The sequence below is a fragment of the Saimiri boliviensis genome, chromosome 7 (assembly GCF_048565385.1).
Source record: "Saimiri boliviensis isolate mSaiBol1 chromosome 7, mSaiBol1.pri, whole genome shotgun sequence".
Lineage (NCBI taxonomy): Eukaryota > Metazoa > Chordata > Mammalia > Primates > Cebidae > Saimiri > Saimiri boliviensis.
Genome location: NC_133455.1, coordinates 38599554 through 38625963, shown reverse-complemented (window position 1 = coordinate 38625963; position 26410 = coordinate 38599554). Strand labels below are relative to the sequence as shown.

The 26410-nt window shown below is 43.2% G+C and overlaps 1 protein-coding gene across 1 annotated transcript in view; it reads left to right on the top strand.

Annotated features, from left to right (window-relative positions):
* The window catches only part of PLXNC1 (plexin C1), a 163134-nt gene that overhangs the window by 91763 nt on the left and 44961 nt on the right, over positions 1–26410 (top strand). Inside the window, exons 11-20 of the mRNA XM_010340165.3 lie at positions 2853–3032; positions 6108–6195; positions 10025–10228; positions 10359–10544; positions 13853–13955; positions 16817–16918; positions 17216–17319; positions 20690–20728; positions 20962–21086; positions 24807–25005. Of these exons, the coding sequence (XP_010338467.2) occupies positions 2853–3032; positions 6108–6195; positions 10025–10228; positions 10359–10544; positions 13853–13955; positions 16817–16918; positions 17216–17319; positions 20690–20728; positions 20962–21086; positions 24807–25005 (1330 nt within the window). The remainder of the gene's footprint in view (positions 1–2852; positions 3033–6107; positions 6196–10024; positions 10229–10358; positions 10545–13852; positions 13956–16816; positions 16919–17215; positions 17320–20689; positions 20729–20961; positions 21087–24806; positions 25006–26410) is intronic.

The following is a 26410-nucleotide window of genomic DNA, read 5'->3' as shown; positions in this document are numbered from 1 at the left end:
AGTACCTTGAAATTTGATGGGGAATTTTTTGAAGCAATTCTTCCAGTGTGCTACCCGAAATTGGAAAGAAAAAAAAAAAAGCAAAGCCTTTTGGATCCATTTTATGTGGAACTTTCATTATTCGTAGCCTTCTCTTTACTATTTTGGTTTTAGTCTCCAAAAATTAAATTACTACTATATAGAACAGTAGTAAAACAAGAACACCCCAACATAAATATCGGGTCAATGTATCTCTTGAACATCATTATTTTTATCATTTTTTTTTTTTTGAGATGGAGTCTTACTCTGTCGCCAGGCTGGAGGGCAGTGGCGCAGTCTCAGATCACCGTGCAACTTTTGCCTTCCAGGTTCAAGCAATCTTCCTGTCTCAACCTCCCAAGTATCTGGGACTACAGGTGCATGCCACCATGCCCAGCTAATTTTTGTCTTTTAGTAGAGACAGGGTTTCACTATGTTGGCCAGGATGGTCTCAAATCTCCTGACCTTATGATCCACCCATCTCAGCCTCCCAAAGTGCTGGGATTCTAGGCAGGAGCCACTGCGCCCAGCTTCTGTCTCTTCTTTCACCGACTCATCCCATTAGTAAAACTTGGAGAAAGAATTTTCAATTTTCACTGATGCCCTTGTTCAAATTGCTACTCCCCCCTCGCAGAAAGAGAGAGATGTGATAACTGCAGTTATTAAATAACACAACAGATTATTTGAGTTTTCTGCTTGTTAACTTGTGCAAGTTTGGGCTAATTTGAAGTAAAAGATGTTACAGTCTACACGGAGTATAATACTAAGCTTATTTTCATCATGGAAATGCATTTAAGACAATCTGCTGAAGCGTGATGTTTTGGTTTTTAACTACTAAAACAGATTTGAACAGCATTCTAATCTGCCATGCTTATTTACTGAATTTTCTGCTTTAATTCATTTTCTGCACACCACTGCCATCCCCTTCCCCTCATAGCAGTAAATTTGGAATATCTGTGATCTTGGTGAAAAAAGCCGCTCATTGGTGGCTTGCCTGCATTCTGCTATTTGCCAGAATTATCAAGCACACATTAGAGGCTGTATCTATGCAACATAGGTTTTTTTTGGTGCTGTTTATCCTGGCTAAATACCTTATTGCAAAATTCTTTCATTTTGTGTAGCAAAATCTGTGAAGTTAGACACCTGTGTATTCACTGAAAGGCAATCAACTTCATGGAAAATAAGTAGTTTTTCAGAGCATTACCCTGTTTCTGACTCTTTATGCCCTCATTTTAATTCCGAACGTGTCTTGAGATACTGCAGTTATTAAATTAAATGACTAGGAGACCTTTCTGCATGTAGCATTTCAGTAACCACATCTGTGTGGTGAACCCAAGTGCACAAGCAGTCAACATAATACCCAGTTAATCCTATACCTGAGTCCAGGCTGTAATCCCAAACTCTTTTAATATGGTACTTTTAAAATGGGGAATTATTTTAAAGAGAAAAATACTAGGAGTGGAATGACCTACATTTCCACTTCTCTTCTTCTAAAATTTATAAACAACTTTGAATTTTAATGATCAACCACTTTATGATGGATTTCCTAGAGCTTTGCTCTGAATATAAACTGAGTATGTGTGTCTGAGGTGAGGTGGCATAAGTACAACTGACTCAGATGTTTTTGAATTTGCCTTATCCTAAAGGGTTAGTGATAGCATTAATCATTGTGCACATGGCCTTTAAGTAGTAATAATAGATTCTCATGTAGCATGATTAGACTGAGCACTATTCAGGCGCAACCCAGGCTTCATGATTTGTGCTTTAGAGCAGGTGTCCCCAAACTATGGCCCGCGGGCCACATTCGGCCCCCTGAGGCCATTTATCCGGCCCCCTGCCGCACTTCAGGAAGGGGCACCTCTTTCATTGGTGGTCAGTGAGAGGAGCACAGTATGTGGCGGCTCTCCAATGGTCTGGGGAACAGTGAACTGGCCCCCTGTGTAAAAAGTTTGAGGACGCCTGCTTTAGAGGGTCATGGTAGACACACAGAGGAAGCTGCTGGTAACGGGGAATGTTGGAGAAGGCTTCACTCTGACTCTGGAAGGGCACCAAGGGTCAGCTCTGCTGGACATCAGGAGCACCCCAGACAGCCCCATTAAGTCCCATTCTGGAGACTCCTTAGCAGGGCAGGTTGGTCCCAATGCTGACTGATTCTGAAACGCCTGGGCTTTTGGTTGAGACCCTCTCTGAACAGCAGAATTCCCATCTCTGTCTGGTGTTGGGTTCTACCATCTCAGTGCTTGACTAGGGCCTTTTCGCTTAAGCTTTTTATTATGGAAATTCAAACATATCCAAGAGAGATGAGTGTTATGAACCTCTCTGTAGCCATTCCCAGTTTCAAAACCTATCAACAGTTCGCCAATCTTGCTTCATCTATCTTATCTTGGGTTTTGGGGGGGATCATGGTGGGAGGCATGATGAGAACCAAACACCATATCCTTTCACTCATAAATGCTTCAGTATCTCTCTAACAGATAAGCATAGTGCCATCATGATACTCAACAGAATTATCCAGAATTCTTAATAAAGGTAATCACCAGTTCATGTTCCGCTTTCTATTAGTACTTTTAAAGGCAATGGTTACACCTCTTTCCTTCCCCACTTCTAAGGGCCATGCAAATAAGAAAGATAAAATTGCTCTAAAGAAAGAGGAACCCAGCCTCTAATAATACCCAGCTTGGGTCATTGGCCCCTGATGAGTCAGTAGTTTCCTGCAGCTCTTCCGCTCCTTCGTCAAGTGTTGTAGTTCAAGTGAAATTCATCTGGTGTCACCTTGGGTGATCAACTGTGCTCTGTCTGTGTCATGTGAGAGTTCTTTTTCTTCTCCTTTCTAGGATACAGGTTAGCCATGTGCTAAATGACACCCACATGAAATTCTCTCTTCCATCAAGCCGGAAAGAAATGAAGGATGTGTGTATCCAGTTTGATGGTGGGAACTGCTCTTCCGTGGGACCCTTATCCTACATTGCTCTGCCACATTGTTCCCTTATAGTCCCAGCTACCACCTGGATCAGGTACTTTCTGGATTCATAATCTTTTTCTCTCATTGTGGTTAAGGGTCATATGCACAAAGATCATTGATTTTATTCAAGTCAATTCAGAAACACTAGTCATTCCAAATTCCTCTCACAGAGTTCCCCTTAGGATTTATTCCTAGAAAAATGCATACCTGACAAGGCGTTTACTTCCCATGCTGATTGTGAACACTATGAGCACATCTACTTTTTCTCTTCACCATGGCTGCTGGGAAACTCACAGTGGAAATGTTTGTCCTTAGCCTAGGTTTTTGATACAGATATATAATACTCTTCACTATGTGTCCCTCCTGCTTGTGGTAAAAGACTATTTCTTACCTCTTTCATTTTATAGACTTTAGAGTAAGCTGTTTTGAATTATTTGGGGGATATGTTAGGAGCTATCAAAATGAAAAGCAGAATCAGCATTTTCAAGATGTTCCCTAAGCAGGAGATGAAAACTCCAAAATAAACACTCCCAGATAAATCCAATATATTAAGAAAAAAATTTCTCTTCCGATTTGAATTCTTGTATTTATTACTATTATTATTTTTTTCATGTTGATGGGTATAAGATACTTATACATGTTTATGGGGTACATGTGATATTTTTCTGCAAGCATACAGTGAATATGTAATCATCAAATCAGGGTAATTGGAGTGTCCATCACCTCAAGCATTTATCATTCCTTTGTGTTAGGAACATTCCAATTCCACTCTTCTAGCTACTTTTAAATGTGCAACAAATTATTGTGAATTATAGACACCCTACTATGCTACTGAACCCTAGATCTTGTTCTATCTCATTGTATTTTTGTAGCCATTAACCAACCCCTCTTTATCCCTCTCTGCCCCCGCCACACTGCCCTTCCCAGCCTCTGATACCCATAATTCTACCCTCTATCTCCATTAGACCAACTTTCTCAGCTCCCACATATGGGTGAGAACCTGCAGTATTTGTCTGTCTGTGCCTGGCTTATTTCACTTAACATAATGTCCTGCAGTTCCATCTGTGTTGCTGCAAATGACAGGATTGCATTCTTTCTTGGTAGGCTGAATAATCCTCTTTGTGTATATCTACCACATTTCCTTTATCCGTTTATCCAATGACAGACACTTAGGTTGAGTCCCTGTGTTGGTTATTGTGAATAGTGCTGCAATAAACTTTCTCCCTAGTTGAATTTAAATTCACTTTCATAATATTTTTATTCCTACATCTCTTTAGGACTAAAATCCTAAAGATATTTTCTTTGTCTGACACAGTACAAAGCTCATTTTCAAAGTACTCTTTAGATAAACCTACAGACAAAGCTTTGCTAAAAAAAAAAAAAAAAAGAATAAAAGGAGGGGAAGAGAAAGAGGAAAAAAGAAGAGAAGAAAAAAATCACTTTTAATATTCTAAGATCAAGTGAGAGGAGGCTATATTGGTTTGCTAGGGTTGACATAAAGTGCCACGACCTTTGTGGCTTCAACAACAGAAACTGATTGCTCCCTAGTTCTGCAGCCTAGACGTCTGAAATCAAGGTGTTGATAAGGTTGGTTTCTCCTGAGTCCTTACACCTTGGCTTGTAGATGGTCATCTTCTCCCAATGTCTTCACGTGGTCTTCCCTCTGTATCTCTTTCTTAATCTCCCCTTTTTATGAGGACATCAGTCACGTTGGATTACGGCCCACCCCAGTGACCTCATTTAGCCTTCATTACCTCTTTAACCACCCCCATCTCCAAATACAGTCCCATTCTGAGGCAGTGGGAGTTAGAGCTTCAACATACACATTTGACGGGGACAGAATTCAGTCCATAACAGTAAGACAAGGGAAACTGAAATTTCAAAACCAAGTGTCTCCCATGACATCCCCCACTCTGGGATCAATTCCATTCTCTATATAAAAAGAATCGTTGACGTGGCAGTCCCCACGTGCCTGGTGTGTTCATCTGTTGACTAGGTTAATCCTCATAAAACAAATTTATGAGATCTGCTATGGCTTGTCCCTTTTGCGAACGAGGGAACTGGGGGAGGAAAAGGGTTCGAACAACTCACCCAGCCTCCCAGACAGTCACTGCAGTGACTTGCTTTGCTATAAAGTAAGAGGCTCCTTACGGTCCTGTCACCCATGACATTCTGAGCCTTTGTGTCTCGGCTGCTCCCGGGTCACTGTGCCTTGAGCATGAATGTGGCTCTAAGTGCTGGCCATCAGGAGAGCACGCTTGGCTTGGTTTTCGAGTAATGGCTACAGACTGGCATGAGGCCAACTCAGCTCTTCCCCATTGTGGCTGGAGGATTCAGGGATCAGTGTCTTCTCTCTGCCCTACACAAATTGGGTTGCTCAGCGTCACCTCCTGGTCTTGCCATCAGGGGCTCAGATGGCTATTGGACCTGACACACTCAGGCTCTCATCCCCTAGAATGAGTGTCTGGTGACCTCTGTGAACAGGGGTGCAAGGGCAGACAGAGCTGTAGACAGCTGTTTATTTCACACCCAGTGACCGCTTTGCTTGTATGCACTGAGAAACGTGAAGTTATTTGGCTTGGTTTTAGAGAGAGCGAATGTAGCTGTTATTTATATGGCATACCAAATAGGAATTTACACTTTTAATGCCATCGGTAATTTTACCTTGCCCAAAGTGGTTTTCTGTCTCTAAATAACATATCATTGGTAGGTTAGGAGTTTGATTTTGAAAATGGTTAGACTGAAGCATCTTTATATAGATTAAACAGTAATCAAACAAAATTCTGTTTAGTGAAACCTTTTCAAGGTACAGCTCCTGATCTGATTATATGTGGCGATATGACACAACAAAATTCAAATTCCATTAAAGAATCTGGGCATTTTCCTAGAATTAAAATAGAATCTGACCTGAATTTTTATATTTATGCATCTTGAAAACCATGAATTTGTAGCTGGTATCCTAAAAGATTTCTAACACTGTCCTGTATTTCAAATTAAAATTCATTAATTTGCTCTCAAACATAATTGAGTTTAATATTAAACATGAATAAATTGATAGCTTTGTTCATAAACGCAAATGCCTGTGTGTTAGCTATGAACCCCTTACTGTTGCTTTTATTCCTTGCAGCGGTGGTCAAAATATAACCATGATGGGCAGAAATTTTGATGTAATTGATGACTTAATCATTTCACCTGAATTTAAAGGAAACATAAATGTAAGTCTCCAGCTGCTTTGTAATAATAGTTGTTTTCAAGGATGGTCCTATTTTCATCACACTGTACTATGTTGGGGGGTATTTTTTATTTCTGTGACTTTGGTGTTATAAACTTTTACCTATGCTATCATATATACTATCTGTGCTAGAATGAAAATAATAAGACCTTATCCTTGTAGCTGAGTATTTCTAGTTGCAGCAGTGAGGAAAGAGAAATGCACTTGGTACAATAAGACCTGACATTTTCTTTTTATGTAATTTGTGGCAAGTCACCTTAATGAGGCAATGCTTACGAATACGTGTGAAATGCTTCGTGAATGGTTAAGGTGTGATACAAAGAATTGCATTTCTGCGAAGAGTAGGTGGCGGTGTTCCCGTTGCAGACAGAGCTGGGGTTCGCAGAGGTTAAATGACTTGCAAAGTCCCAGGAATCTTGTTATGTGTTTCTCCTTCTCTTTGACCTGATTTGTTCCCTACCATCTGATGTCACCTCCTCTTGCCTTTCATCTCCCCGCAGGAGAAACTATAGGAGACGCCTGATCTCCACCCTTCCCAGCCCCCCTCCTACCAGTGCCTCTGGATGGGGATCCTCCAGAGCAGGGGTGTCCAAACTTTTGGCTTCCTTTGGCCACGTTGGAAGAACTGTCTTGGGCCACACCTAAAATACACCAACACTAACGATAGCTGATGAGTGAAAAAGTGATTTGTGCATAATTTCCGTGATATCCACCACCACAGATAAGCAAAAAAAGTCCTTACATTCAAAAGGCTGGACACAGCTGCTCTAGATGGGAGCATCTGTTGCCAAGAGGGGAGATGAGGGATTTCAGGTACAAGTCAGACCTCCAAGTCTACTTGTACACGCTTCTAAATGTCCTTCCCCTTTCTTTCTTCCCCTGTTTTCCTCTCTTTGGTGAGATCTGTGAGGTGGCTGCCTCTCTGGGGCCCTGCCTGACCACTTCCTGCCAAGACTGATAGGCTCCTTACTCGGGAGCAGTGTGGGTTCAGACCCAAATTCTGGGGGCCTCCTGTAGGCCATCCTTACAGCCTTGTCGTGCACACATTTGCCTGCTGACAGAGTTCAGAGCCACTTCCAAGCCTCACACTGGATGTGATTCCAGGCCACGCCTCCGGTTGGATGACTTATATAGTTTGACCCTCTGACCAGAGGCATGGCCTGAGTTTGTCACTGACAGCCTCTTCCTCCCACCTGCTGTTCCCAAATCACATTGAATTTTTTGAGCACCTACTGCAGGCAAAGCATTTTGCTGGGTGCAGGGACAAAAGATTGAGATTGTCATATTGCCTTCATGGAGGCAGGCAGCAAATCTACACGGGGATTGAAAGTTGAGGCTGGACGTGGTGACTCACCATTACAATCCCAGCACTTTGGGAGGCCAAGGCAGGAAGATTGCTTGAGGCCAGGAGTTCAAGACCAGCCTAGGCAACATAGTGAGATCCCCATCTCTGTAAAATAAAATGAATATTAAAAAAGTTGACAGCACAGACTGTCATCAGGTTCTAGGTACTCTGGTTCCCTAACAGTTCAGAAATGCTGTGAGTCCAAGAAGACACCATGTGTTTTCACATGAAAGAGAAATGAAACATGGATGGGATTGAGTACGCCTGTAGGATGGAGTGGGGTGGGTGGAAGCAGAGAGGTGAGTTCAGGTACAGAGGACAGAGCCTCGCAGGCCTGTGCTGGGAATGTCACTCAGTCCTGCTCCGTGGGAACCTAGAGGATGGGACGGGAATGAGCAAGAGGGATAGCTGTAAAGCTGAGCTGGAGCAACAGAAGGCGGTGTCAGACTGAAAACTCTGCCCTTAATTCTGTAGGTTGCAGGGAGCCACTGAAGATTTCTGGGCAGGGAGTGACATCTGTCTGGACTTGCACTGTAAGGCGAGTGGACCTAGACAGTTAGTGACATGAAAGCAGTCAGAGTTTCTCCATGGGAAAAGAGACTGTTTGGAAAGAGGAGGCTAGGGAAAGGGGGGATTCTCACCCCAAGGGCCTCGGTGTCCTGTCTGAGCGCTGGGAAACCACGAGAAAAGAAGAGTGTCTAACCCCCAGCAGGGGCCAGCTCCTGAAGTGCTTGTTGCCGCTGAATCGCTCTTTGTTGGGGAAACTCCTGCTGGGCGGTTATTATTTTGGCAATGGTGCACAGCTGGGCTTGGAGAGGCAGGGACTGAAGAAAGGCTGGGAGCCCAGGGAGGATGCTTATGCCAGTGCAGGTGTGTCTGAGACGTCTGCCGTCTCTCCCGGCTGACAGCAGGTCCTTCAGGCTCCGGTGAGCAGAGTGTCAAGGGCTGGGGTGTGGTGACGCTCAAGATGACCAGCTTGTCTTTACACCATATCGTTAAAGGGGGCGTGGGGGTGACATCATAGGAGTGAGAGCACCGAGGACTGGTAGCAAGGCTTCATTTTAAGGACTGAAAGACAGCAGGATGGGGCGGTGAAGGTAGCCGAGAAGGTGCTCAGAAACCAGAGGAGAAAAGCAAATGGCATGGCGGGAGCTGCTCACGAATAAGGAACTGTAGAGTCTTGAGGATCATGAGGTTGGGTGATCCTCTCGCCGGCAATCCTTCCAGAAGGCATCTTCAGTAAAAAGCCAGCCTGCTAGGAGTGAAGGGTGCGCAGACAGTAGAGACCATGGTTTTCATCCTGTGGACAGAAATGTGAGTGGGGGCTGTAGTTTGGAGAGATGCGAAGGGGAAGGAAGGTCGGAAGGTCATGCTTGTCCATATCTCAGCTCTTTACATCAGATTTTCCCACCAACTGCCTCTTCCTATTATCTTTTTTATACTCTAGCATCACGGGGTGGCGGGGGCAGGGGTGGGGAAAAATAGTTTTCCCCACCTGACAGATTTCTTTTTATGAGTTATAATCGGTCTTCTTTAGAATGCTTGCCACTCTCCCTTAACCCACCAGCCTTCTCTGCCTGGGAGGGAGATAGTATTGCCGCACCTAAGCAGGACAGTATATTTATGTTATGTATTTACTCACTTTTTACATTTTATTATATTTTTAAATAGAGACAGGGTCTCGCTATGTTACCCAGGCTGATCTCTAACTCCTGGGTTCAAGCGATACTCCTCCCTCAGTCTCCCGAAGTGCTGGAATTACAGGCATGAGCCATTACCCCCCGCCTACTTATGTTGTCTTTTTTAAAAAACTAATAAGCCTGTAAATCAGGCCACCTTTTCTGCATTGTTTTCCATTCTTGAGCTCTTCATTTCATGGGGGATGCCTTGCTCCTTTTACTTTTGTTTTCTGTTAGCCTGAAAGCCTTTTCCTCTTTGTGGCTGGTGACTTCTGCTGAGGCTCTGCAGGAGGTTCCCCAACAAAGAGCGATTCAGCGGCAACAAGCACTTCAGGAGCTGGCCCTTGCTGGGGGATTAGACACTTTTCTTTTCTCGTGGTTTCTTAGGACTCAGACAGGCTAACTCCAAAGACACCTAAGCCCCTTGGGTCAGAATCTTTTCCTGTCCCTAACTTACTGCTTTCAGCCTGGCCTCTTTTCCCATGGCATAACCTTCCAGCTGCTTTCCTTGTCACTCATGAAATTCATCATAAGATTGACTCGCATGTTTTGAATGTTACTGTCTGCCAGGGCCTGTTCTTAGCATGAATAATCTCATTTAATGTAGCGCTCATTTAATGTAATGCAGGGTTAAGTCAGTCCTGTGAGGGAGATAGTATGGCTGATCCCATATTGCAGATGAGAAAACAGAGGCACCAAGAAGTGAAGTTGCTCAGGTCACTTAGCTCTTAGCGACCAGAGCCGGGATTCATTAACGAACTTGAAAATGTTATTTTCTTTTCTCCCAGGTCTCTGAGTATTGTGTGGCGACTTACTGCGGGTTTTTAGCCCCCAGTTTAAAGAGTTCAAAAGTGCGCACAAATGTCACTGTGAAGCTGAAGGTACAAGATACCTACTTGGATTGTGGAACCCTGCAGTATCAGGAGGACCCCAAATTCACAGGGTATCGGGTAGAATCCGAGGTGGACACAGAACTGGAAGTGAAAATTCAAGTATGCTGCTTTTTTTTTGTTTTGTTTTTCTGGGTGGGACATCGCCCCGCCTTTTCGACTGGAAAGGTGTGTTTACGCTTGTGAGTTTCCACATGTTCTCTGATTTCTCCATCTTCATTTTTCTTCATAGAAAGAGAATGATAACTTCAACATTTCCAAGAATGACATTGAAATTACTCTTTTCCACGGGGAAAATGGGCAATTAGATTGCAGTTTTGAAAATATTACTAGAAACCAAGATCTCACCACCATCCTTTGCAAAATTAAGGGCATCAAGACTGCAAGCACCATCGCCAACTCTTCTAAGAAAGTTCGTGTAAGTGACCTGGCAGTCCCACCTGCTGTCTTTACCTGATTTTTGTGATAATTCCTTGGCTAAACCAGAGGCCAGAATGGAATCTTTCATAGATCTTCAGGTCCTCACTTTAAATAAACAAAGCAGGTACTGCAAGCCCAAGCAGAATAGCTCCAAAATAGCTGGCTGACTCCATCCCTGGGCCTGTTTGAATGTCAAAGCGTTGGACACACCATTGTCTGTAATCCTAATGAGTCTTGATAGCTTTTGTTCCAGCCATACATTTATACAGTAGCATCTGCAAGCAAAATCTCCAGACCCATTGACAAATGAGCTGCCACTCTTTTCTCAAATGCAGAGGTGACAGGTCTTGGTAGAAACCCAAAACAAACAAGGCTCTCTTCAGCACACTCGGGGTAGCATTAGAATCTGATGGAAACCAAATAATCTCTGGGTCATAGGCTGCTTCCTTCACCATGAAGTCAAACTTTCTGTGATTAATCTTTCCCCAGACATGTTTGGGGGACCCATCCCTGCTACATTTATGTCCCACAGTAAAGATGTGAGGCCACTGAGAAGGGAAACATATTAGAAGTCACCCTTTATAGTGTTCATGCCATATGAGGCTCTGTATAGCCTACATTGAAAAATCCTTTTTGATCTATCATCATAAATAATTGGATAAAAGACAATGAAAAAGAACTTCAGCCAGGCAGCGTGGCTCACACCTGTAATCCCAGCACTGTGAGAGGCTGAGGCAGACAGATCACGAGGTCAAGAGATTGAGACCATCCTGGCCAACATGGTAAAACCCTGTCTCTACTAAAACTGCAAAAATACACTGGGCATGGTGGCGTGCGCCTGTAGTCCCAGCTACTCAGGAGGCTGAGGCAGGGGAATCACTTGAACCAGGGAGGTGGAGGTTGCAGGGGGCTGAGATCGCACCACTACACTCCAGCCTGGCAACAGAGCAAGACTTTGTCTCAAAAACAAACAACAACAACAAAAAAACAAACTTCAGACTGGAAGGCAAAACCAAAAATGTGTTCATGTCCCAGTGGCACCCGTTAATAGCTCTGTGGCCTTACATAAGTCACTTGACCTTCCTGAGCTCCTCTTTGTCCATCTGTATGGTAAATGAGGGTAATAATAAGTTTTATTTATTTATTTTTTTAGACAGAAGTTCACTCTGTTGCCCAGGCAGGAGTGCAGTGGCGCGATCTCGGCTCATGGCAACCTCTGCCTCCCAGTTTTAAGTGATTCTCATGCCTCAGCCTCTCATGTAGCTGGGATTGCAAGCGCATGCCACCACGCCCAGCTAATTTTTTCTATTTTTGGTAGAGATGGGGTTTCACTGTGTTGGCCAGGCTGGTCTCGAACTCCTGGTCTCAAGTGATCTGCCTGCCTTAGCCTCCCAAAGTGCTGGCATTACAGGTGTGAGCCACCACGCCCAGCCAATAAGAAGTTTAAAATCAGCAATAACAACTAGGCTGGGAGAGGCAAGTCATGCCTATAATGCCAGCACTTTGGGAAGCGAAAGCGGGAGGATCACTTGAACCCTCGGAGGTCTGGGCAACGTGGTGAGACCCTGTCTCCCTAAAAAAAAATGGAACAACAGCTCATCTCAGTGTTCCCCTCTTTCCTGTTGAGAAGAGCAAACGCTGGCATTCTTCATCATTCAAGACGTAGCTCCTGAGAGCCTGCACCGTGATGGGGACAGAACAGAGAAGTAAACAGACAAAAACATCTGCCTTTACGGAGGTTCCCTAAAGAGACACAGTGTGACGAATATAAATAAAAATTGTGTTACTTGGTGGCAGTTGCTATGGAGAAAAAAAGCAGCAGGTGGAGGGGGTGGGAATAGGCGCATGTGGGGGCCACGCTGCGGGTTTTGCAATGGTGGCCAGAAAAGGCCTGCTTGTGAAGGTAACATCTGTGTGAGGAGGAGGGGGAACAAGGCATGGGCTATCTGGGTTAGAACATTCTAGGCAGAGGGCGCAGAGGATGCAAAGGTCCTAAGGCCAGAGGCTGCCTAGTGTGTTTGAAGAGCAGCAAGGAGGCCAGTGTGGCTGGAGTGGAGGGAGCAGAGCAGAGTCTTCCAAGGCTGGAGAGTTCACGGAGAGAACAGGAGGTGATGAGGACCTTGTGGACCACGGCAAGGGCTTGGCTTGTGGGCTGGGGAAGCCATGGGAGAGTTTAGAGGAGGGCGCCACGAGCTATTTAAATGGTGTCGTGCAGTTAGTCATCATGACAGCCTACCAAGAGGCGCTCTCCACATCCCATTTCAGAGATTAGGAAAAGGCCTGGATGTGCATGCCTAATGCAGGATTCTGCAGCTGAGAAGCAGAGCAGGTGGCAGAGCTGGGGTGGAGAGCTTCAGCTGTCTGGGTCCAAATCCAGCCTCCAGCCGCTGTGCTCACATGCCTCCATGGGGGCAGCATGGGTCCAAGGATGGAAACACACCTTAATACTTGTCTGTACATCAGTGAAATAGTTAAACGGCATGTAGGGTTTTCCCCTTGACAAGTTTTACAAAATATTTATAATACAAAATGCTAAAACTGGAAAAAGCCATCAGGGATGATCTGATCAGCATGGCCAAACTGGTTTTTGCCACAGAATGTTTTATTCAAAATAGGATGCCAGGTACAATGGCTCACACCTATAATCCCAGCAGTTTGAGAGGCTGAGCTGGGAGGATCGCTTGAGTTCAGGAGTTCGAGACCAGACTGGGCAACATAGCGAGACCCTGTCTCTACAAAAAATTTAAAAATTAGCCAGGTGTGGTGGTGTGCACCTATAGTTTCAGCTACTTGGGAGGCTGAGGTGGGAGGACCGCTTGAGTTCACGAGTTCAAGGCTACAGTGAGCTATGATCATGCCACTGCATTCCAGCCTGGACAGCAGGGCAAGACCCTGTCTCTAAAACAAAAACAAAATAAGCCTGCCAAGAAGCACAAGGTGTAAAAAAGATAAAAGCTGAGTTTCTTCCTTAGAATAAAGGGTAGGGGGCTTCTCACCCACAGGCTGCTGCCTCGTTATTGCCCCCACTCCTGCAACTTAAAACCCCCAGAGCAAAGAGGGCCAAAGTTAAGACTCTGAGGGTCTAGTCCGGCACACATCAACTGACATTTCAGGAAACTGAGGCACAGTGACTGGATTTGCGCAAGGACATATAGCTCATCTGCCACAGAGAAGAGAGTTGAACTCAGATATCCTACCCAGCTCACTGCTTATTTTTGTATTGTGAAACCATTTTAGGCGGGAAACGATGTAAATAAATACAGTACCCAACTCGATTGGGTCTAATGACATTCTTTGTCCTATCAGGTCAAACTGGGAAACCTGGAGCTCTACGTGGAGCAGGAGTCAGTTCCTTCCACGTGGTATTTTCTGATTGTGCTCCCTGTCTTGCTAGTGATTGTCATTTTTGGTAAGTGCCCTGTTTAATTTTGTCAGAGAAATTATTCCCTGGGGACTCTCGCCAGGCAGGCAGGCAGACTTTCCGCTTTCAGGGGTTGTTTGCTTCAATTAAATATAAATGGGTGAAAACCCAAATCAAAACTTTGGGAAACAAATAATAGGTGCACACTGAGGTCTTTCTAAATGTTTCCTTTGGCTAGGTACAGTGGTTCACTCCTATAATCCCAGCACTTTGGGAAGCTGAGGCAGGGAGATCACCTGAGGTCAGGAGTTTGAGATCAGCCTGGCCAACTGACAAAACCCCATCTCCACTAAAAATACAAAAATTAGCTGGACATGGTGGCAGGTGCCTGTAATCCCAGCTACTCAGGATGCTGAGGCAGGGAGAATTGCTTGAACCCGGAAGGCTAAGGTTGCGGTGAGCCGAGATCACACCACTGAACTCCAGCCTGGGCGACAGGGCAAGACTCCATCTCAAAGAAAAACAAAAACAAAAACAAAAAAACACAAAGAAAAAAAAAAAAAATTTTAAGGATGCTTCATTAATAGAAGGCTGGGTTACATAGATGGTATCTTGGGATTTGAGGGATATAATCGACATTGCTTCTCCATTCCTTCAAATTGTGATACAAACGTTCATTTATATCATTCCCTAAGAACTTCTCTGGGATTTGGGGCTCCCAGGACTTGGTTATTTCATCCTGATCACCCTGCCATCTGCCACCGTAGTCTCATCCCAGCCTTGATTTTTCTGGGAAGGCTGAGGCAGGAGGATTGTATAAGCCTAGGAGTTTGAGGTTACAGTGAGCTATGATCATGCTGCTGCATGCCAGCCTGGACAACAGAGTGAAACCATGTGTCTAAAAAAATAAATCTTAAAAAAAAAAAAAAAACAGAAGTGTGATCTGTGTCATCTCTTAAAGCGGTCCCAGGCTCATCTGCACACAGTGAGCCCATGGTGGTGGCTCACTGGCTAAATCTGGCCCACCAATATGTTTGTTTCACCCATGTAGCATTTTCTAAAACTATTAAGTAGCTTACTAGTGATTCACATTTTGAAACATCTCTTGAAAATGTGAAAGATTCAGATCATTGGATCCCAATTTTTCTGTAGCATCAGTTAATTAGAGCTGAGTGGCAGCTATGCCCTTGAGTTTTGACCACAGTTGCCACCACTCCATATTGTCTCCATCCAGGCCATTTGACTCATGTATATACCTGATTTCTGCAGCTATTTTGTTTGCGACTCTGGTTCTGAGCTGCTTGTCGCTTCAAGTCTATTTCCTCTTACCCTTCTTTGAAAAAGGAACTCTTCTCCACCAACAAATAGAACTTCATAGTTCTTGATTTAACGTAGGTATTGCCCTTCTCAAATTTGATGGCTAGTAGAGGCAGTTGCCACGTCTCCTTCCATACACTCATTTATTCGTTCATTCATCCCTGCATCTATTTACCTTACGTTCATCGAGCACCTGTTATGTTGCTGATAACTGTGCAAGTCTCTGGAGCTATAAAAAATGAGCCTTTGCGTGCACAAGCCAGAGTTGTTCAAACTGAGGCCTGAGGAACAATGGGCCCAAGTGACGCTCCCGGAAAAAGGGGTTCCATGGTCAAGTAAGTTTGGGAATCACTACATATGCCATCCTTTCTTAGACATGCACAATGCATGTTATTAAGACTGTTGACTTTATGAAGGAGTCCAGTGAGGAAACGTATTTGTTTCCTCTAGCATCATTTAGACCTGTTGGTAGCAGAGCTCCTCTATTATGCAATTTGTTTCTTTCCTTTTTTTTTTTTTTTTTTTTTTTTAAAGAAAGAGTCTCACTGTTTTGCCCAGGCTGAGTGCAGTCACACAATCACAGCTCACTGCACCTTTGACCTCCTGGGCTCAAGCGATCCTCCCACCTCAGCCTCCCAAGTAGCTGGGACGACAGGCATGTGCCATCACACCTAGCTAACTATTTTTTTTTGTAGAAACGGGGTCTTTCTCTGTTGCCCAGGCTGATCTCAAACCCCCTGGCCTCAAGCCATGCTCCCATCTCAGCCTCTCAAAGTGCTGGAATTACAGACGTGAGCCACCGCACCTGGCTGTAATTTGTATAAGTGAGGAGAAGCTTCCTAGAATACTAACGATGGTTGGTTGTTGAACACCTATACTTTTTAAATAATCTGTTCTTAATGCTTTTTGTGAGTTACTTCTTATCATCCTCCCAGCATCGTAGTGAGACAGGCACTCTTGAAGAGAAGGCAGCCAGGCACAGAGATGCTGAGGAACTTAACCCAGGTCACACGTGGACCCAAGCAGCGAATCGGGTTGGTTTACAGCCTATGCCGCACAGTTCAAGGCAATATGGAGATACGGAGTTCCTTGTGGCTCGCTCATCATGTCACCCCATTGGCTGTATGCAGGCTTGGCTCATGTAGCCAACTATGGATCTGCGGTTCCTTTCTGCATTTGCGGCACAACTTTATTTCTCCAGGGATGCTTAGAAACATTCAGAAAGAATGGGACGATGCAAGTGGCTGCAGCTGTGGGGAAACCTGGCTTGTTTCATTACGTTTCCGCCACTGGGATCTTTGCTTATAAGTGAAGGTTATTTGATTTAGCTTTCACTTGTAAAATGAGTAAGGGTTTGTTTTTGCTCTGTTGCATTTTAGCATCTTCCTCTTTAGAGTGACCCCTCACTGGGAAGTTTTCTTTTTCATAGGATCCAGTTCTTTAATGTTACTTTTTAGTCTCATTCTAGCTCTTGCTCTCTGTCCCTCTATGTTTTGGTTTTGGTTTTTTTAAGAGCTCTAAAGGTTGCTCTTTGTTTTCACTTTTGGTCTTTGAGTTAACCTGTCCCTCTGATGCCCATCCCTGTCTCTTAGCGGCCGTGGGGGTGACCAGGCACAAATCGAAGGAGCTGAGTCGCAAACAGAGTCAACAACTAGAATTGCTGGAAAGCGAGCTCCGGAAAGAGATACGTGATGGTAGGCTCCAAAATTGTCTTTGTAGAAAAACAAGCCTGTTATATTTTTATTTTTCGCCCTTACACGGAGGTGGCCACAGTAATGAGAACTGTTTGTATAATAGAAGACAACAGCACAGCAGGGCCTGGGCCTGGCTTTGTGTTTTATTTCAGCTCTTCTCTGCAGCCAAACAAGTCATTATCTATTGTTTCTTCTTTAATGAAAACCAAGGTCATACTCTGTGTTAGACAAAACACCAGAAGATCTTATCCATTGTTTGTGGAGTTAAAATACTGCTCTTGGGATTCTGTTTTGCAGGCTTTGCTGAGCTGCAGATGGATAAATTGGATGTGGTGGATAGTTTTGGAACGGTTCCCTTCCTTGACTACAAACATTTTGCTCTGAGAACTTTCTTCCCTGAGGTAAGAGAGCATTGATCATATTCCTAAGGTTGAGTCTTGAATAATAATGAAGGTGCTTGTTGCTTTTGTCAAAATGAGTGTTTGCTTCCAAGGCAACTATAGATAACGTGCTTGGTACAAAATAATGGCTTACGTTTGAGCAGAGCAGGGAGGAGGGTAATTATTAATTGCATTGATTAGGGTATAAAGCAGTGATGGGTCACTGGTGATTACTCTTTGTCCAGTAACAAAAACCTAGCAGGGACAGAAGCTCAGAGTGATGATTTTGCTTTCTTTTACTCCCAGTGTAGAACTGAACGTGTAGCTGGGAAGTGAGCTAGTTTATTTAAAAATCAATAAATTGTGAGCTAGCCAATTTGTTGTGTTTATCTGCATGACTTACATTGCAGCGACTAGATTATTCACTATTACTTCTCAATTGGAAAGGAAAAATACCACCGGTCAAAAGGAAAGAAAGTAGACATGGATGGAATTGGGAGTTGAAAACAGGCATTTTAGCCTTGTAGAGTTCTAAGAGTTCTCTTCGGTGGTTTTTCTTCAGCTGCACGGTTTGCGTCATCCTCATTTGGTAGACGTAGATGCACGAACTGCTTAATTCATTTGTTCTAGGGCTCAGAGGAATAATCTACTTAACCTTTTGGGTTGCTGGTCTTACCTGTGTTTTACGCGTCCATTTTCTCACTCAGCCCTCTCCATTCACCCTCCCAAGTCTTTGGCGAGGTACACTCATCCTTCGCATCATCACCACCACGTCCTGGTACCCCAGCTCTGCCATATTGCCCTGGTTTTTTTTTTTTTTTGGTCTGATGACCACATAGAGGCCCAACCTCTTAAACACATCAATACCAATGATCGCATTTCAATCTAGACTTCTAAGCAATGGCTGAAATCTCTCCAGGCCAAAGGAGAGTCTGTATCACCTTACCAGAAGCTTCTCTGCAAAAACTGGCCAGAAGCCTAGAGTTCAGAAACCCAGACACACGCAGTAAGCAATTTTCAGCTTCTCTATAATTCTGGAAGCGGACACCACACTATGTAATGCAGGGTCTGGAGTATGGAATGCATCCCTAAAATACCTGCCGTATTTTTTTTGGTCCAAGCCTCAGTGTTATAAATCAAGAAGGCTGTAAATAAGACTTCAGCTTTTTGTGCTGGTGAGGTTTCCCTTAACTTATCCTCCAAGAATACCAGGCACCGAGACCTGCCATTTGCCACCTCATCCATTTCAATGGCAGAACACCGCCTGGGGAGGGGGAATTCAATTCCCCGAATCAGGATGACTCTGCAGGGCCTCCGCAAAGGCTGCATCACAAGTCCTATTTCCGAGCTATCTGAGATCCCCATTAAGAATTTAAAAGCAATAAAATAACGGAGATTTTTGACTATCAACATGAATGCCGTGTGGGCTTTTACAGTTAATGATTGCCCTTGAGTGCTGAAGAGAGTAATCTGTGGCCTGAAAAAAGAAATGTTCTTATCTTCTATATTTGGTAATCAAGAACAAGATAGAGTAATGAATGTAAAGGAACACTGTTGCAAGTTGAAAGTTTCAAAAAAATAAAATAAAATAAAATCCCAGGAACAATGCTACCTTATTTTAGGAGAGGTGAGAGAGTTGCAGAGGAGCCAAATGGATTTAACTTGGTGTTATGTATAATCTTGAAAAGCAACTGGGAAAACCATAAAAATGGAAGTCAGAAGTTGTATAAAGGAGAGAACGCAGGAGAAAGCCCGCAGAAATTTGTCAGAAGCCTTTTCAAGAAGACCTAAGTCAAAATGGGATTTATAATAATTAAGAAAAGATAGAACAGGGAAACACAGCCTAAGAAGACAATGCCGCTTGAAATGCATTCCAGGCTGCAGAGAAGTCCTGGTATTAAGCAGGCTCTTTATGGATTGATCAGAAGCCAAATCCTCTAGGCCTGGAGGTTGGGGGGCACAGGGGGAGGAACTGGGTGATCAGCACCTGAAAGAAATCAACAGGCAAAATCCAGAGGAGATGGTAGGTTCTCAGTGGAGGCTGAGGTTCTTGCTCTGCGTGTTGGCTTTTAAAGCCTTGCTTTTTATTATGTTGACTCTTCTTTGCTTTGCATAAAATAGGAGAAGAAATAAGGGGTAAGCAGAGGATCTGACCCGAAGGAAAGGGAAATTGGAATGAAAGGAGGAAACGGCCTTAAAACACAGAACGATGGTGGCATTTCTGTATTGAAGGTTAAGAATCAACCTGTTTCCCTTGTCCATTTACGTGAAGTTGGTTCAGCAGAAAAAATATTAAGGACTAGAAAATGCAAACCTAGGGTCTGGGTTTTGTTGTTGTTGTTTTTTGGGTTGTTTTTTTGTTTTTTTTTTCTTTCTTTTTTTACTAGGGAGGATATGGCCAAAATAGTGTCAGGTCTTTTGCCTGGGCTGGCAAATTTGAAACTACGGAGCAAAATTCTTTACAGAAGAATTTTACTTCACAAGATATAAAATTAGGTCAAAGTTTCAATTATTATCAAAAAAGAAGAAAAACCTGAATGGTTTGGGTTTAGCATCTCATTCTGTTGACTCAAAGTATTGCTTAACATACTTTTAAAGTTTTTAACCATTAATTGTAATAAGATTTATGATCCACTACACACCCTCAAATTTTGAAGTTTATATTCCAGAGCTACCTAGCATTTAGAAACCAATGGGTAGTAGCACTGGGGTCTCTACTTTTCTATAAATTAGGAATAAAACCAATAATAACTGACACGGGGCACTTACTCTGAACACGTTTGATTTTCACACTAAACCTCTGAGGTGGGAACCATTATTGTCCCATTTCAGAGATGAGGCAAGGCAGACACAGAGAGGTTAAGAACACATCCCAAGTCATGTGACCAGTGTGTGATTAAAGCCAGGACCGGAACCCAGGTAGTCTGGTCCAGATTCTACGCTGTTAACTACCCCTGTCTTCAATACCATTGTGCACTGAAATATTAGATGCTACTTAGCTAAGACTTGTAAAACTTAGCAACAGAATTTAGTCTTTATCTTTAGAAGGTGAATAGCTTGAAGAGTGGTCTGACGTTTGCATAATCTCCATCAATGACCCCTTCTTTAAATCATTTCTTTTAAAATGTGAGGCGATACCATCATCTACCAAAACTGGAACTGATGCCATGATAATTCTTCTTAGAGGCTTTCAGAATTCAGTGGCATTTCTTGAGAGCTGAATAATTATTTGTGTGTTAGAGAATACGCAGCCACCACAGACCCAGAGGCTCTTTAGATTAGCAAATAATGTCTCTACTTTATTAAAAAACGGACTTGGGTATTATAACAAAAATACACTCTTCATTTCCTTTGGATGTTATGAATAATAAAAGTGTCTCCTTCCTCTCAGTCAGGTGGCTTCACACACATCTTCACTGAAGATATGCATGTAAGTCTCTACGTTTTCATTTTTAGCCCAGTGACTGCCTGATGTTCATAGTATTATCATCTTCATTATCATCTCCATTATTATTAGTTTGAATTTTTATTGTGGGTTTTTTGGGATCATGAATTCAATATTAAATAATTCATTGTCTTGGAAAACCCATTGTGGAGCTACTTTCTAACTTCAAACTTGTACATGATTTTGTATTACACTATATTTCTTTTTCTTTTTTTCAGAACAGAGACGCCAGTGACAAGAATGAAAGTCTCACAGCTTTGGATGCCCTAATCTGTAATAAAAGCTTTCTTGTTACTGTCATCCACACCCTTGAAAAGCAGAAGAACTTTTCCGTGAAGGACAGGTATTAGTCCATTCTTTGTTGTTTTAAAAGCCTTTAAGAAGAGAAAACGAGGCCGGGTATGGTGGCTTAGGCCTGTAATCCCAGCATTTTTGGGAGGCCAGGGTGGGCAGATCGCTTAAGGATAGGAGTTAAACACCAGACTGACCAACATAGCAAAAACTTGTCTCTACAAAAAAAAGGGAAATCAAACCTAAGTCTCTTATTTTATTTCCAAACCACTATCTGAACTTGGTATCTTGAGAACATGGACTTTCCAAAGGCTATTTGATTGAGAGTTTATGTGGCCTTATCTCTGTGTTAGCTCACACCACCCCAACACAGTTTTTTGTTTTTTTGTTTTTAGTTGGAGTCTCTGTGGCCCAGGCTGAAGTGTGTGATCATAGCTCACTGCAGCCTCAACCTCCTGGGCTCAAGCTATCCTCTTGCCTCAGCCTCCTCAAGTAGCTGGAACTACAGGCGCATGCCACCACACCCAGCTAATGTATTGTTTTTGTTGTTATAGTAGAGATGGGGTCTTGCTATATTGCCCAGGCTGGTCTCAAACTCCTGACCTCACACAGTACTCCTTCTGCAAGGATTACAAGCATAAGCCACTATGCCTAGCCCTTTTTCTTTTTTTTAATGTTGAGACAGGGTTTCACTGTGTTGCTGAGGTTGGATTCAAACCCTGGGCTCAAGTGATCCTGCTGCTTCAGCCCCCTGCCCCCAGTTCCCAACAGAGAGTCTATTCTGAAGACACACACGAAACCCTCCCACTCCCAAGTAACCCTGAAAAACCCCAACACACACAAAAAAACCCACATAAATTCTTTTTTTTTTCTCTCAAGACAGAGTCTTGTGCTGTTGCCCAGGATGGAATGCAGTGGCACAATCTAGGCTCACTGCAACCTCCACCTCCCGGGTTCAAGCGATTCTCCTGCCTCAGCCTCCCCAGTAGCTGGGATCACAGGAGTGTGCCACCACACCCGGATAATTTTTGTATTTTTAGTAGAGATGGGGTTTCACCACATTGGCCAGGCTGGTCTCGAACTCCTGACCTCAGGTGATCCACCTACCTCGGACTCTCAAAGTGCTGGGATTACAGGTGTGAGCCAACACACCCGGCACATAAATTCTTTTTTTTTTTTTTCCTTTTTCTTTTTTTTTTTTTTTAGAAAGAGAAAAAGAATAATAAGAAAAAGAATAAAGAAGAGGAAGAAAGAGAAAGAGGAAGAGGGAGAGAGAATAGGGGTATTGCTTTGTTGCCCGGGCTAGAATGCAGTCTAAATATGGGTATGCCTATAATTATCCTTAATAATGGAGACATGAAAGAAAATGAGGGAAGAGAGTAACAAACAAGGAGCCAACCAACATTTCGTTTAAACTTCTAAGTTGATATGATGTGGTACTGATAAGAGTGTATATTTTGTGTAAAGTGGAGAGTTCTATAAATGTTAATTACGTTTACTTGTTCCAGATCTGAGTTCAAGTCCTGGATATCGTTAATTTTCTGTCTCATTGATCTGTCTAATGTTAATGTTGAAGTCTCCCACTATTATTGTGTGGGAGTCTAAGTCTCTTTAAAGTCTTGTATGTCTGGGTATTCCTGTATTGGGTGCATATATATTTAGAACCTTTAACTCTTCTTGTTGTTGCATTGATTCTTTTATCATTATATAATGTCCTTCTTTGCTTCTTTTGATCTTTGTTGCTTTAAATACTATTTTATCAGAAGCAAAAATTGTAAATTCTGCTTTTTATTTATTTATTTTTGCTCTCTGGTTAGTTGGTAAGTCTCTCTCCATCCTTTGTTTTGAGTCTTTGTGTATCCTTGAATGTGAGATGGGTCTGGATGCAGCATACAGTTTTAGTTTTTTGTCCAAATTGGCTGGCTGTCTTTGAATTGGGGAATTTAGTCAATTTAAATTTAGAATTAATAATAATATATGTGAGTTTAATGCTGCCATTTGCCCATTAGTTGATATAAATTCTTCATTATATTAATGTTCTTTACTTTTTGGTATTTTTTAGAAAGGCTGATACTGTTTATTCCTTTCTATGTGTAGTGGTTCTTTCAGAAGCTCTTGTAAAGCAGGCCTGGTGGTGATGAATTCTCTGAGTGCTTGCTTGTTCACAAAAAACTTTGTTTTTCTTTCACTTATGAAGCTTAGTTTGGCTGGATGTGAAATTCTGGGTTGAAAATTCTTTTCTTTAAGGATGTTGAATATTGGCCCCCACTCTCTTCTGGCTTGTAGGGTTTCTGCTGAGAGATCTGCTGTGAGTCTGATAGGCTTCCCTTTGTGGGTAACCTGACCTTTCTCTCTGGCTGCCCTTAGTATTTTCTCCTTCATTTCAACCCTGGTGAATCTGACGATTATGTGCCTTGGAGTTGCTCTTCTTGAGGAATATCTTTGTGGTGTTCTCTGTATTACCTGGAGTTGAATATTATCCTGTCTTACTAAGTTGGGAAAATTTTCCTGAATAATATCCTGAAGCATATTTTCCAGCTTGGATTCATTCTCTTCGTCACATTCAGGTACACCTATCAAGCGTAGATTAGGTCTTTTCACATAGTCCCATATTTCTTGGAGACTTTGCTCATTCCTTTTTATCCTTTTTTCTCTAATCTTGTCTTCTAGTTTTATTTCATTAAGTTGGTCTTCGACCTCTGATATCCTTTCTTCTGCTTGATCAATTCGGCTGTTAAAACTTGTGCATACTTCACGTAGTTCTCGTATTGTGTTTTTCAGCTCCATCAATTCACTTATTTTCCTCTCTAAATTTTGTATTCTTGTTGACATTTCGTCAAACCTTTTTTCAAAGTTCTTAGTTTCTTTAGATTGTGTTAGAACAAGTTCTTTTAATTCACAGAAGTTTCTTATTATCCACGTTTTGAAGCTTGCTTCTGTAATTGGAACACACTTGTTCTCCATCAAGCCTTGTTTCGTTGCTGAAGAGGAACTGGGATCCCCTGCTGAGGAAGAGGCGTTCTGATCTTGGGTATTCTCAGCCTTTTTTGGCTGTTTTCTTCCCTTCGTTGTAGATTTATCCATCTGTGGTCTTTATAATTACCGTCTTTGTAATTGGGTTTCTGAGTGGACGTCCAACTTATTGATTCTCAGCGCCGAAATCTGAGCAACCCACTGCGCCGACTAAATCAGCGGCGTTGAGATTAATGGTGCTTTTCTGACTCTGCACCGAGAACCGACGCTCTGAGGCGCCGGCAAAACCGCCTCGCCGGTCACAAGAGTCGCGCTGGCGACCCGTGGGGCTCCTCCGCTGGGAATCTCCTGGTGCGTGAGCAACAAGAATTCATGTGAAGGTGTGGCGTCCTCTCGTTCTTTGTGTTTTCACTGGGAGCTACAATCCCGAGCTGCTAGTGATCAGCCATCTTGGATCTCTCTCGCTGCAATAGATAAATTCTTAATCAAAAAGCAGAAGTGTCATTTTTTATTTTTAAAACATCTGAAACTTTGGAAGACTCACTTCTTGTTAGCACTCTAGTTTAAATGCTGAAAACACAGAAAAGGTTCTAGAAATAGAAGTGGTTAGAATCTAAACATTAAAAAAAAAGAAAGAAAAAAGCTCCCAACCCATCAGGACAGCTCTCTGCCCTGCCCTGCCCTGTCCTGCCCTGCCCTGCCCTGCCCTGCCCTGCCCTGCCAGTGAGCTTCCATGGCAACTCCAATCAGTGTCCAGCAGGGCCTGCAGTCCCCAGTTGACCCAGCTCTTTTTCAACAGGTGTCTGTTTGCCTCCTTCCTGACCATTGCACTGCAAACCAAGCTGGTCTACCTGACCAGCATCCTGGAGGTGCTGACCAGGGACTTGATGGAACAGTCTAGCAACATACAACCTAAACTCATGCTGAGACGCACAGAGTCCGTGGTGGAAAAACTCCTCACAAACTGGATGTCTGTCTGCCTTTCTGGTTTCCTCCGGGTAAGTGTCACATCCCTCAGCAGTGTCAAGAGGTAAGACAATAGGCAGTTATTTTTAGCGACTCTGATACCTTTGCCGGGATAAATCCTGAATGCTCGGCGGCGTCAGCATTTAACCATGTTTTGTCTTGGTCCTTACCCGGAACAGACAGAGAGAAAGTAAACATTATTTTTGCTGCAACTGGCCTATGCAAATGTAATTTATTTAGAATTTCCTCAGGTGAGACTTTTCAAGTGAGTTCACCTTCTCACATCGATTCAAACCCAGAGCCCAGTCGGCCCATTTAAGAAAATGTGTTGAGAAAAGGGAATATTTCAAACACCGAAGAGAACAGACTGTTTCGTGCCCTCTGAAGCATTGTAGAAATACCCATTACCCACCGATATGCAGTGAGCTAATTGCAGTCAATTCCTACCAGCCATTCCGCATTAAAGCTGTTCTCCAAAGAGCTGCCTCCCCTGGAGTTTGCTTTGTTGGAGTTACCTGTGAATGTGGTTGTAATCTAATTGAACTTTAAAATCTTTTCAAATGCAAACTTTCTATAGAGTCCCGTGGTGAAGAGAGTGGGCTCTAGAGTCCGCTACTTGATCTGAATCTAGACTTCCCCACTTACTTGGCTTTGTAACTTAGAGAACGGGAAGATTTTAGGACTGTTTTGAAGCACAGATGAGAAAACATAGCAATTGCTCAGCACGGAGGAAGCCTCCAGAAACGTTGGCCATTACTATTATAAAATATTAATGTGAAAAGAAGCGTGTCCTGTTGAACCTGATCTTCACTCAGCCCTCTGAGGCCCCTGGTACGGAAGATTCTTACCCTTTCATTTTACCAGCCATCCAGATTCCAGCAAAACTGCATAATTGTGTATTTGTAGCGAGTTCCGAAATCTAATTAAACTTTGAATAAGATACACCGCTATGCCACAGGTTTTAACAGTGCTGCTTAAGTGTAGCTTCAACAGCAGCGCTTTAAATAGACTGCGCTTAGTTTAATGTTTAATGCAATCTTACAAGTAGATGCACAACCATTTTTTTTTAAATTTCTCACCAACCCCTTCCTCTCCCCAGGGCAATACCCATTTATTAAGATTAATGAAATCTGCCTGCTTCTCTGTTTACTTGGCATAAATCATCAGAGGCTTTGGGGAGTGCGGAGCCAGTTATTTCTGGGATGAATATTTTTCTGCTTCCCACTGTGGTTGCTTTTGCCACAACTGCTGCGAGATGGAGGCACCAGGACTCTCACCCAGTTCCCTGATCTTGGTGTTCAAAGGCCAACTCCTGCCCCACCACAGTCCCACTGGATCAGAAGCTCTGGAAGAGAAGCCCAATAATCCGTGATTTTCACAGGTCCCTGGGGTAGCAGAGAGCACACCAGACTAGGAGTCTTGGTTAGAAGCAGCAGG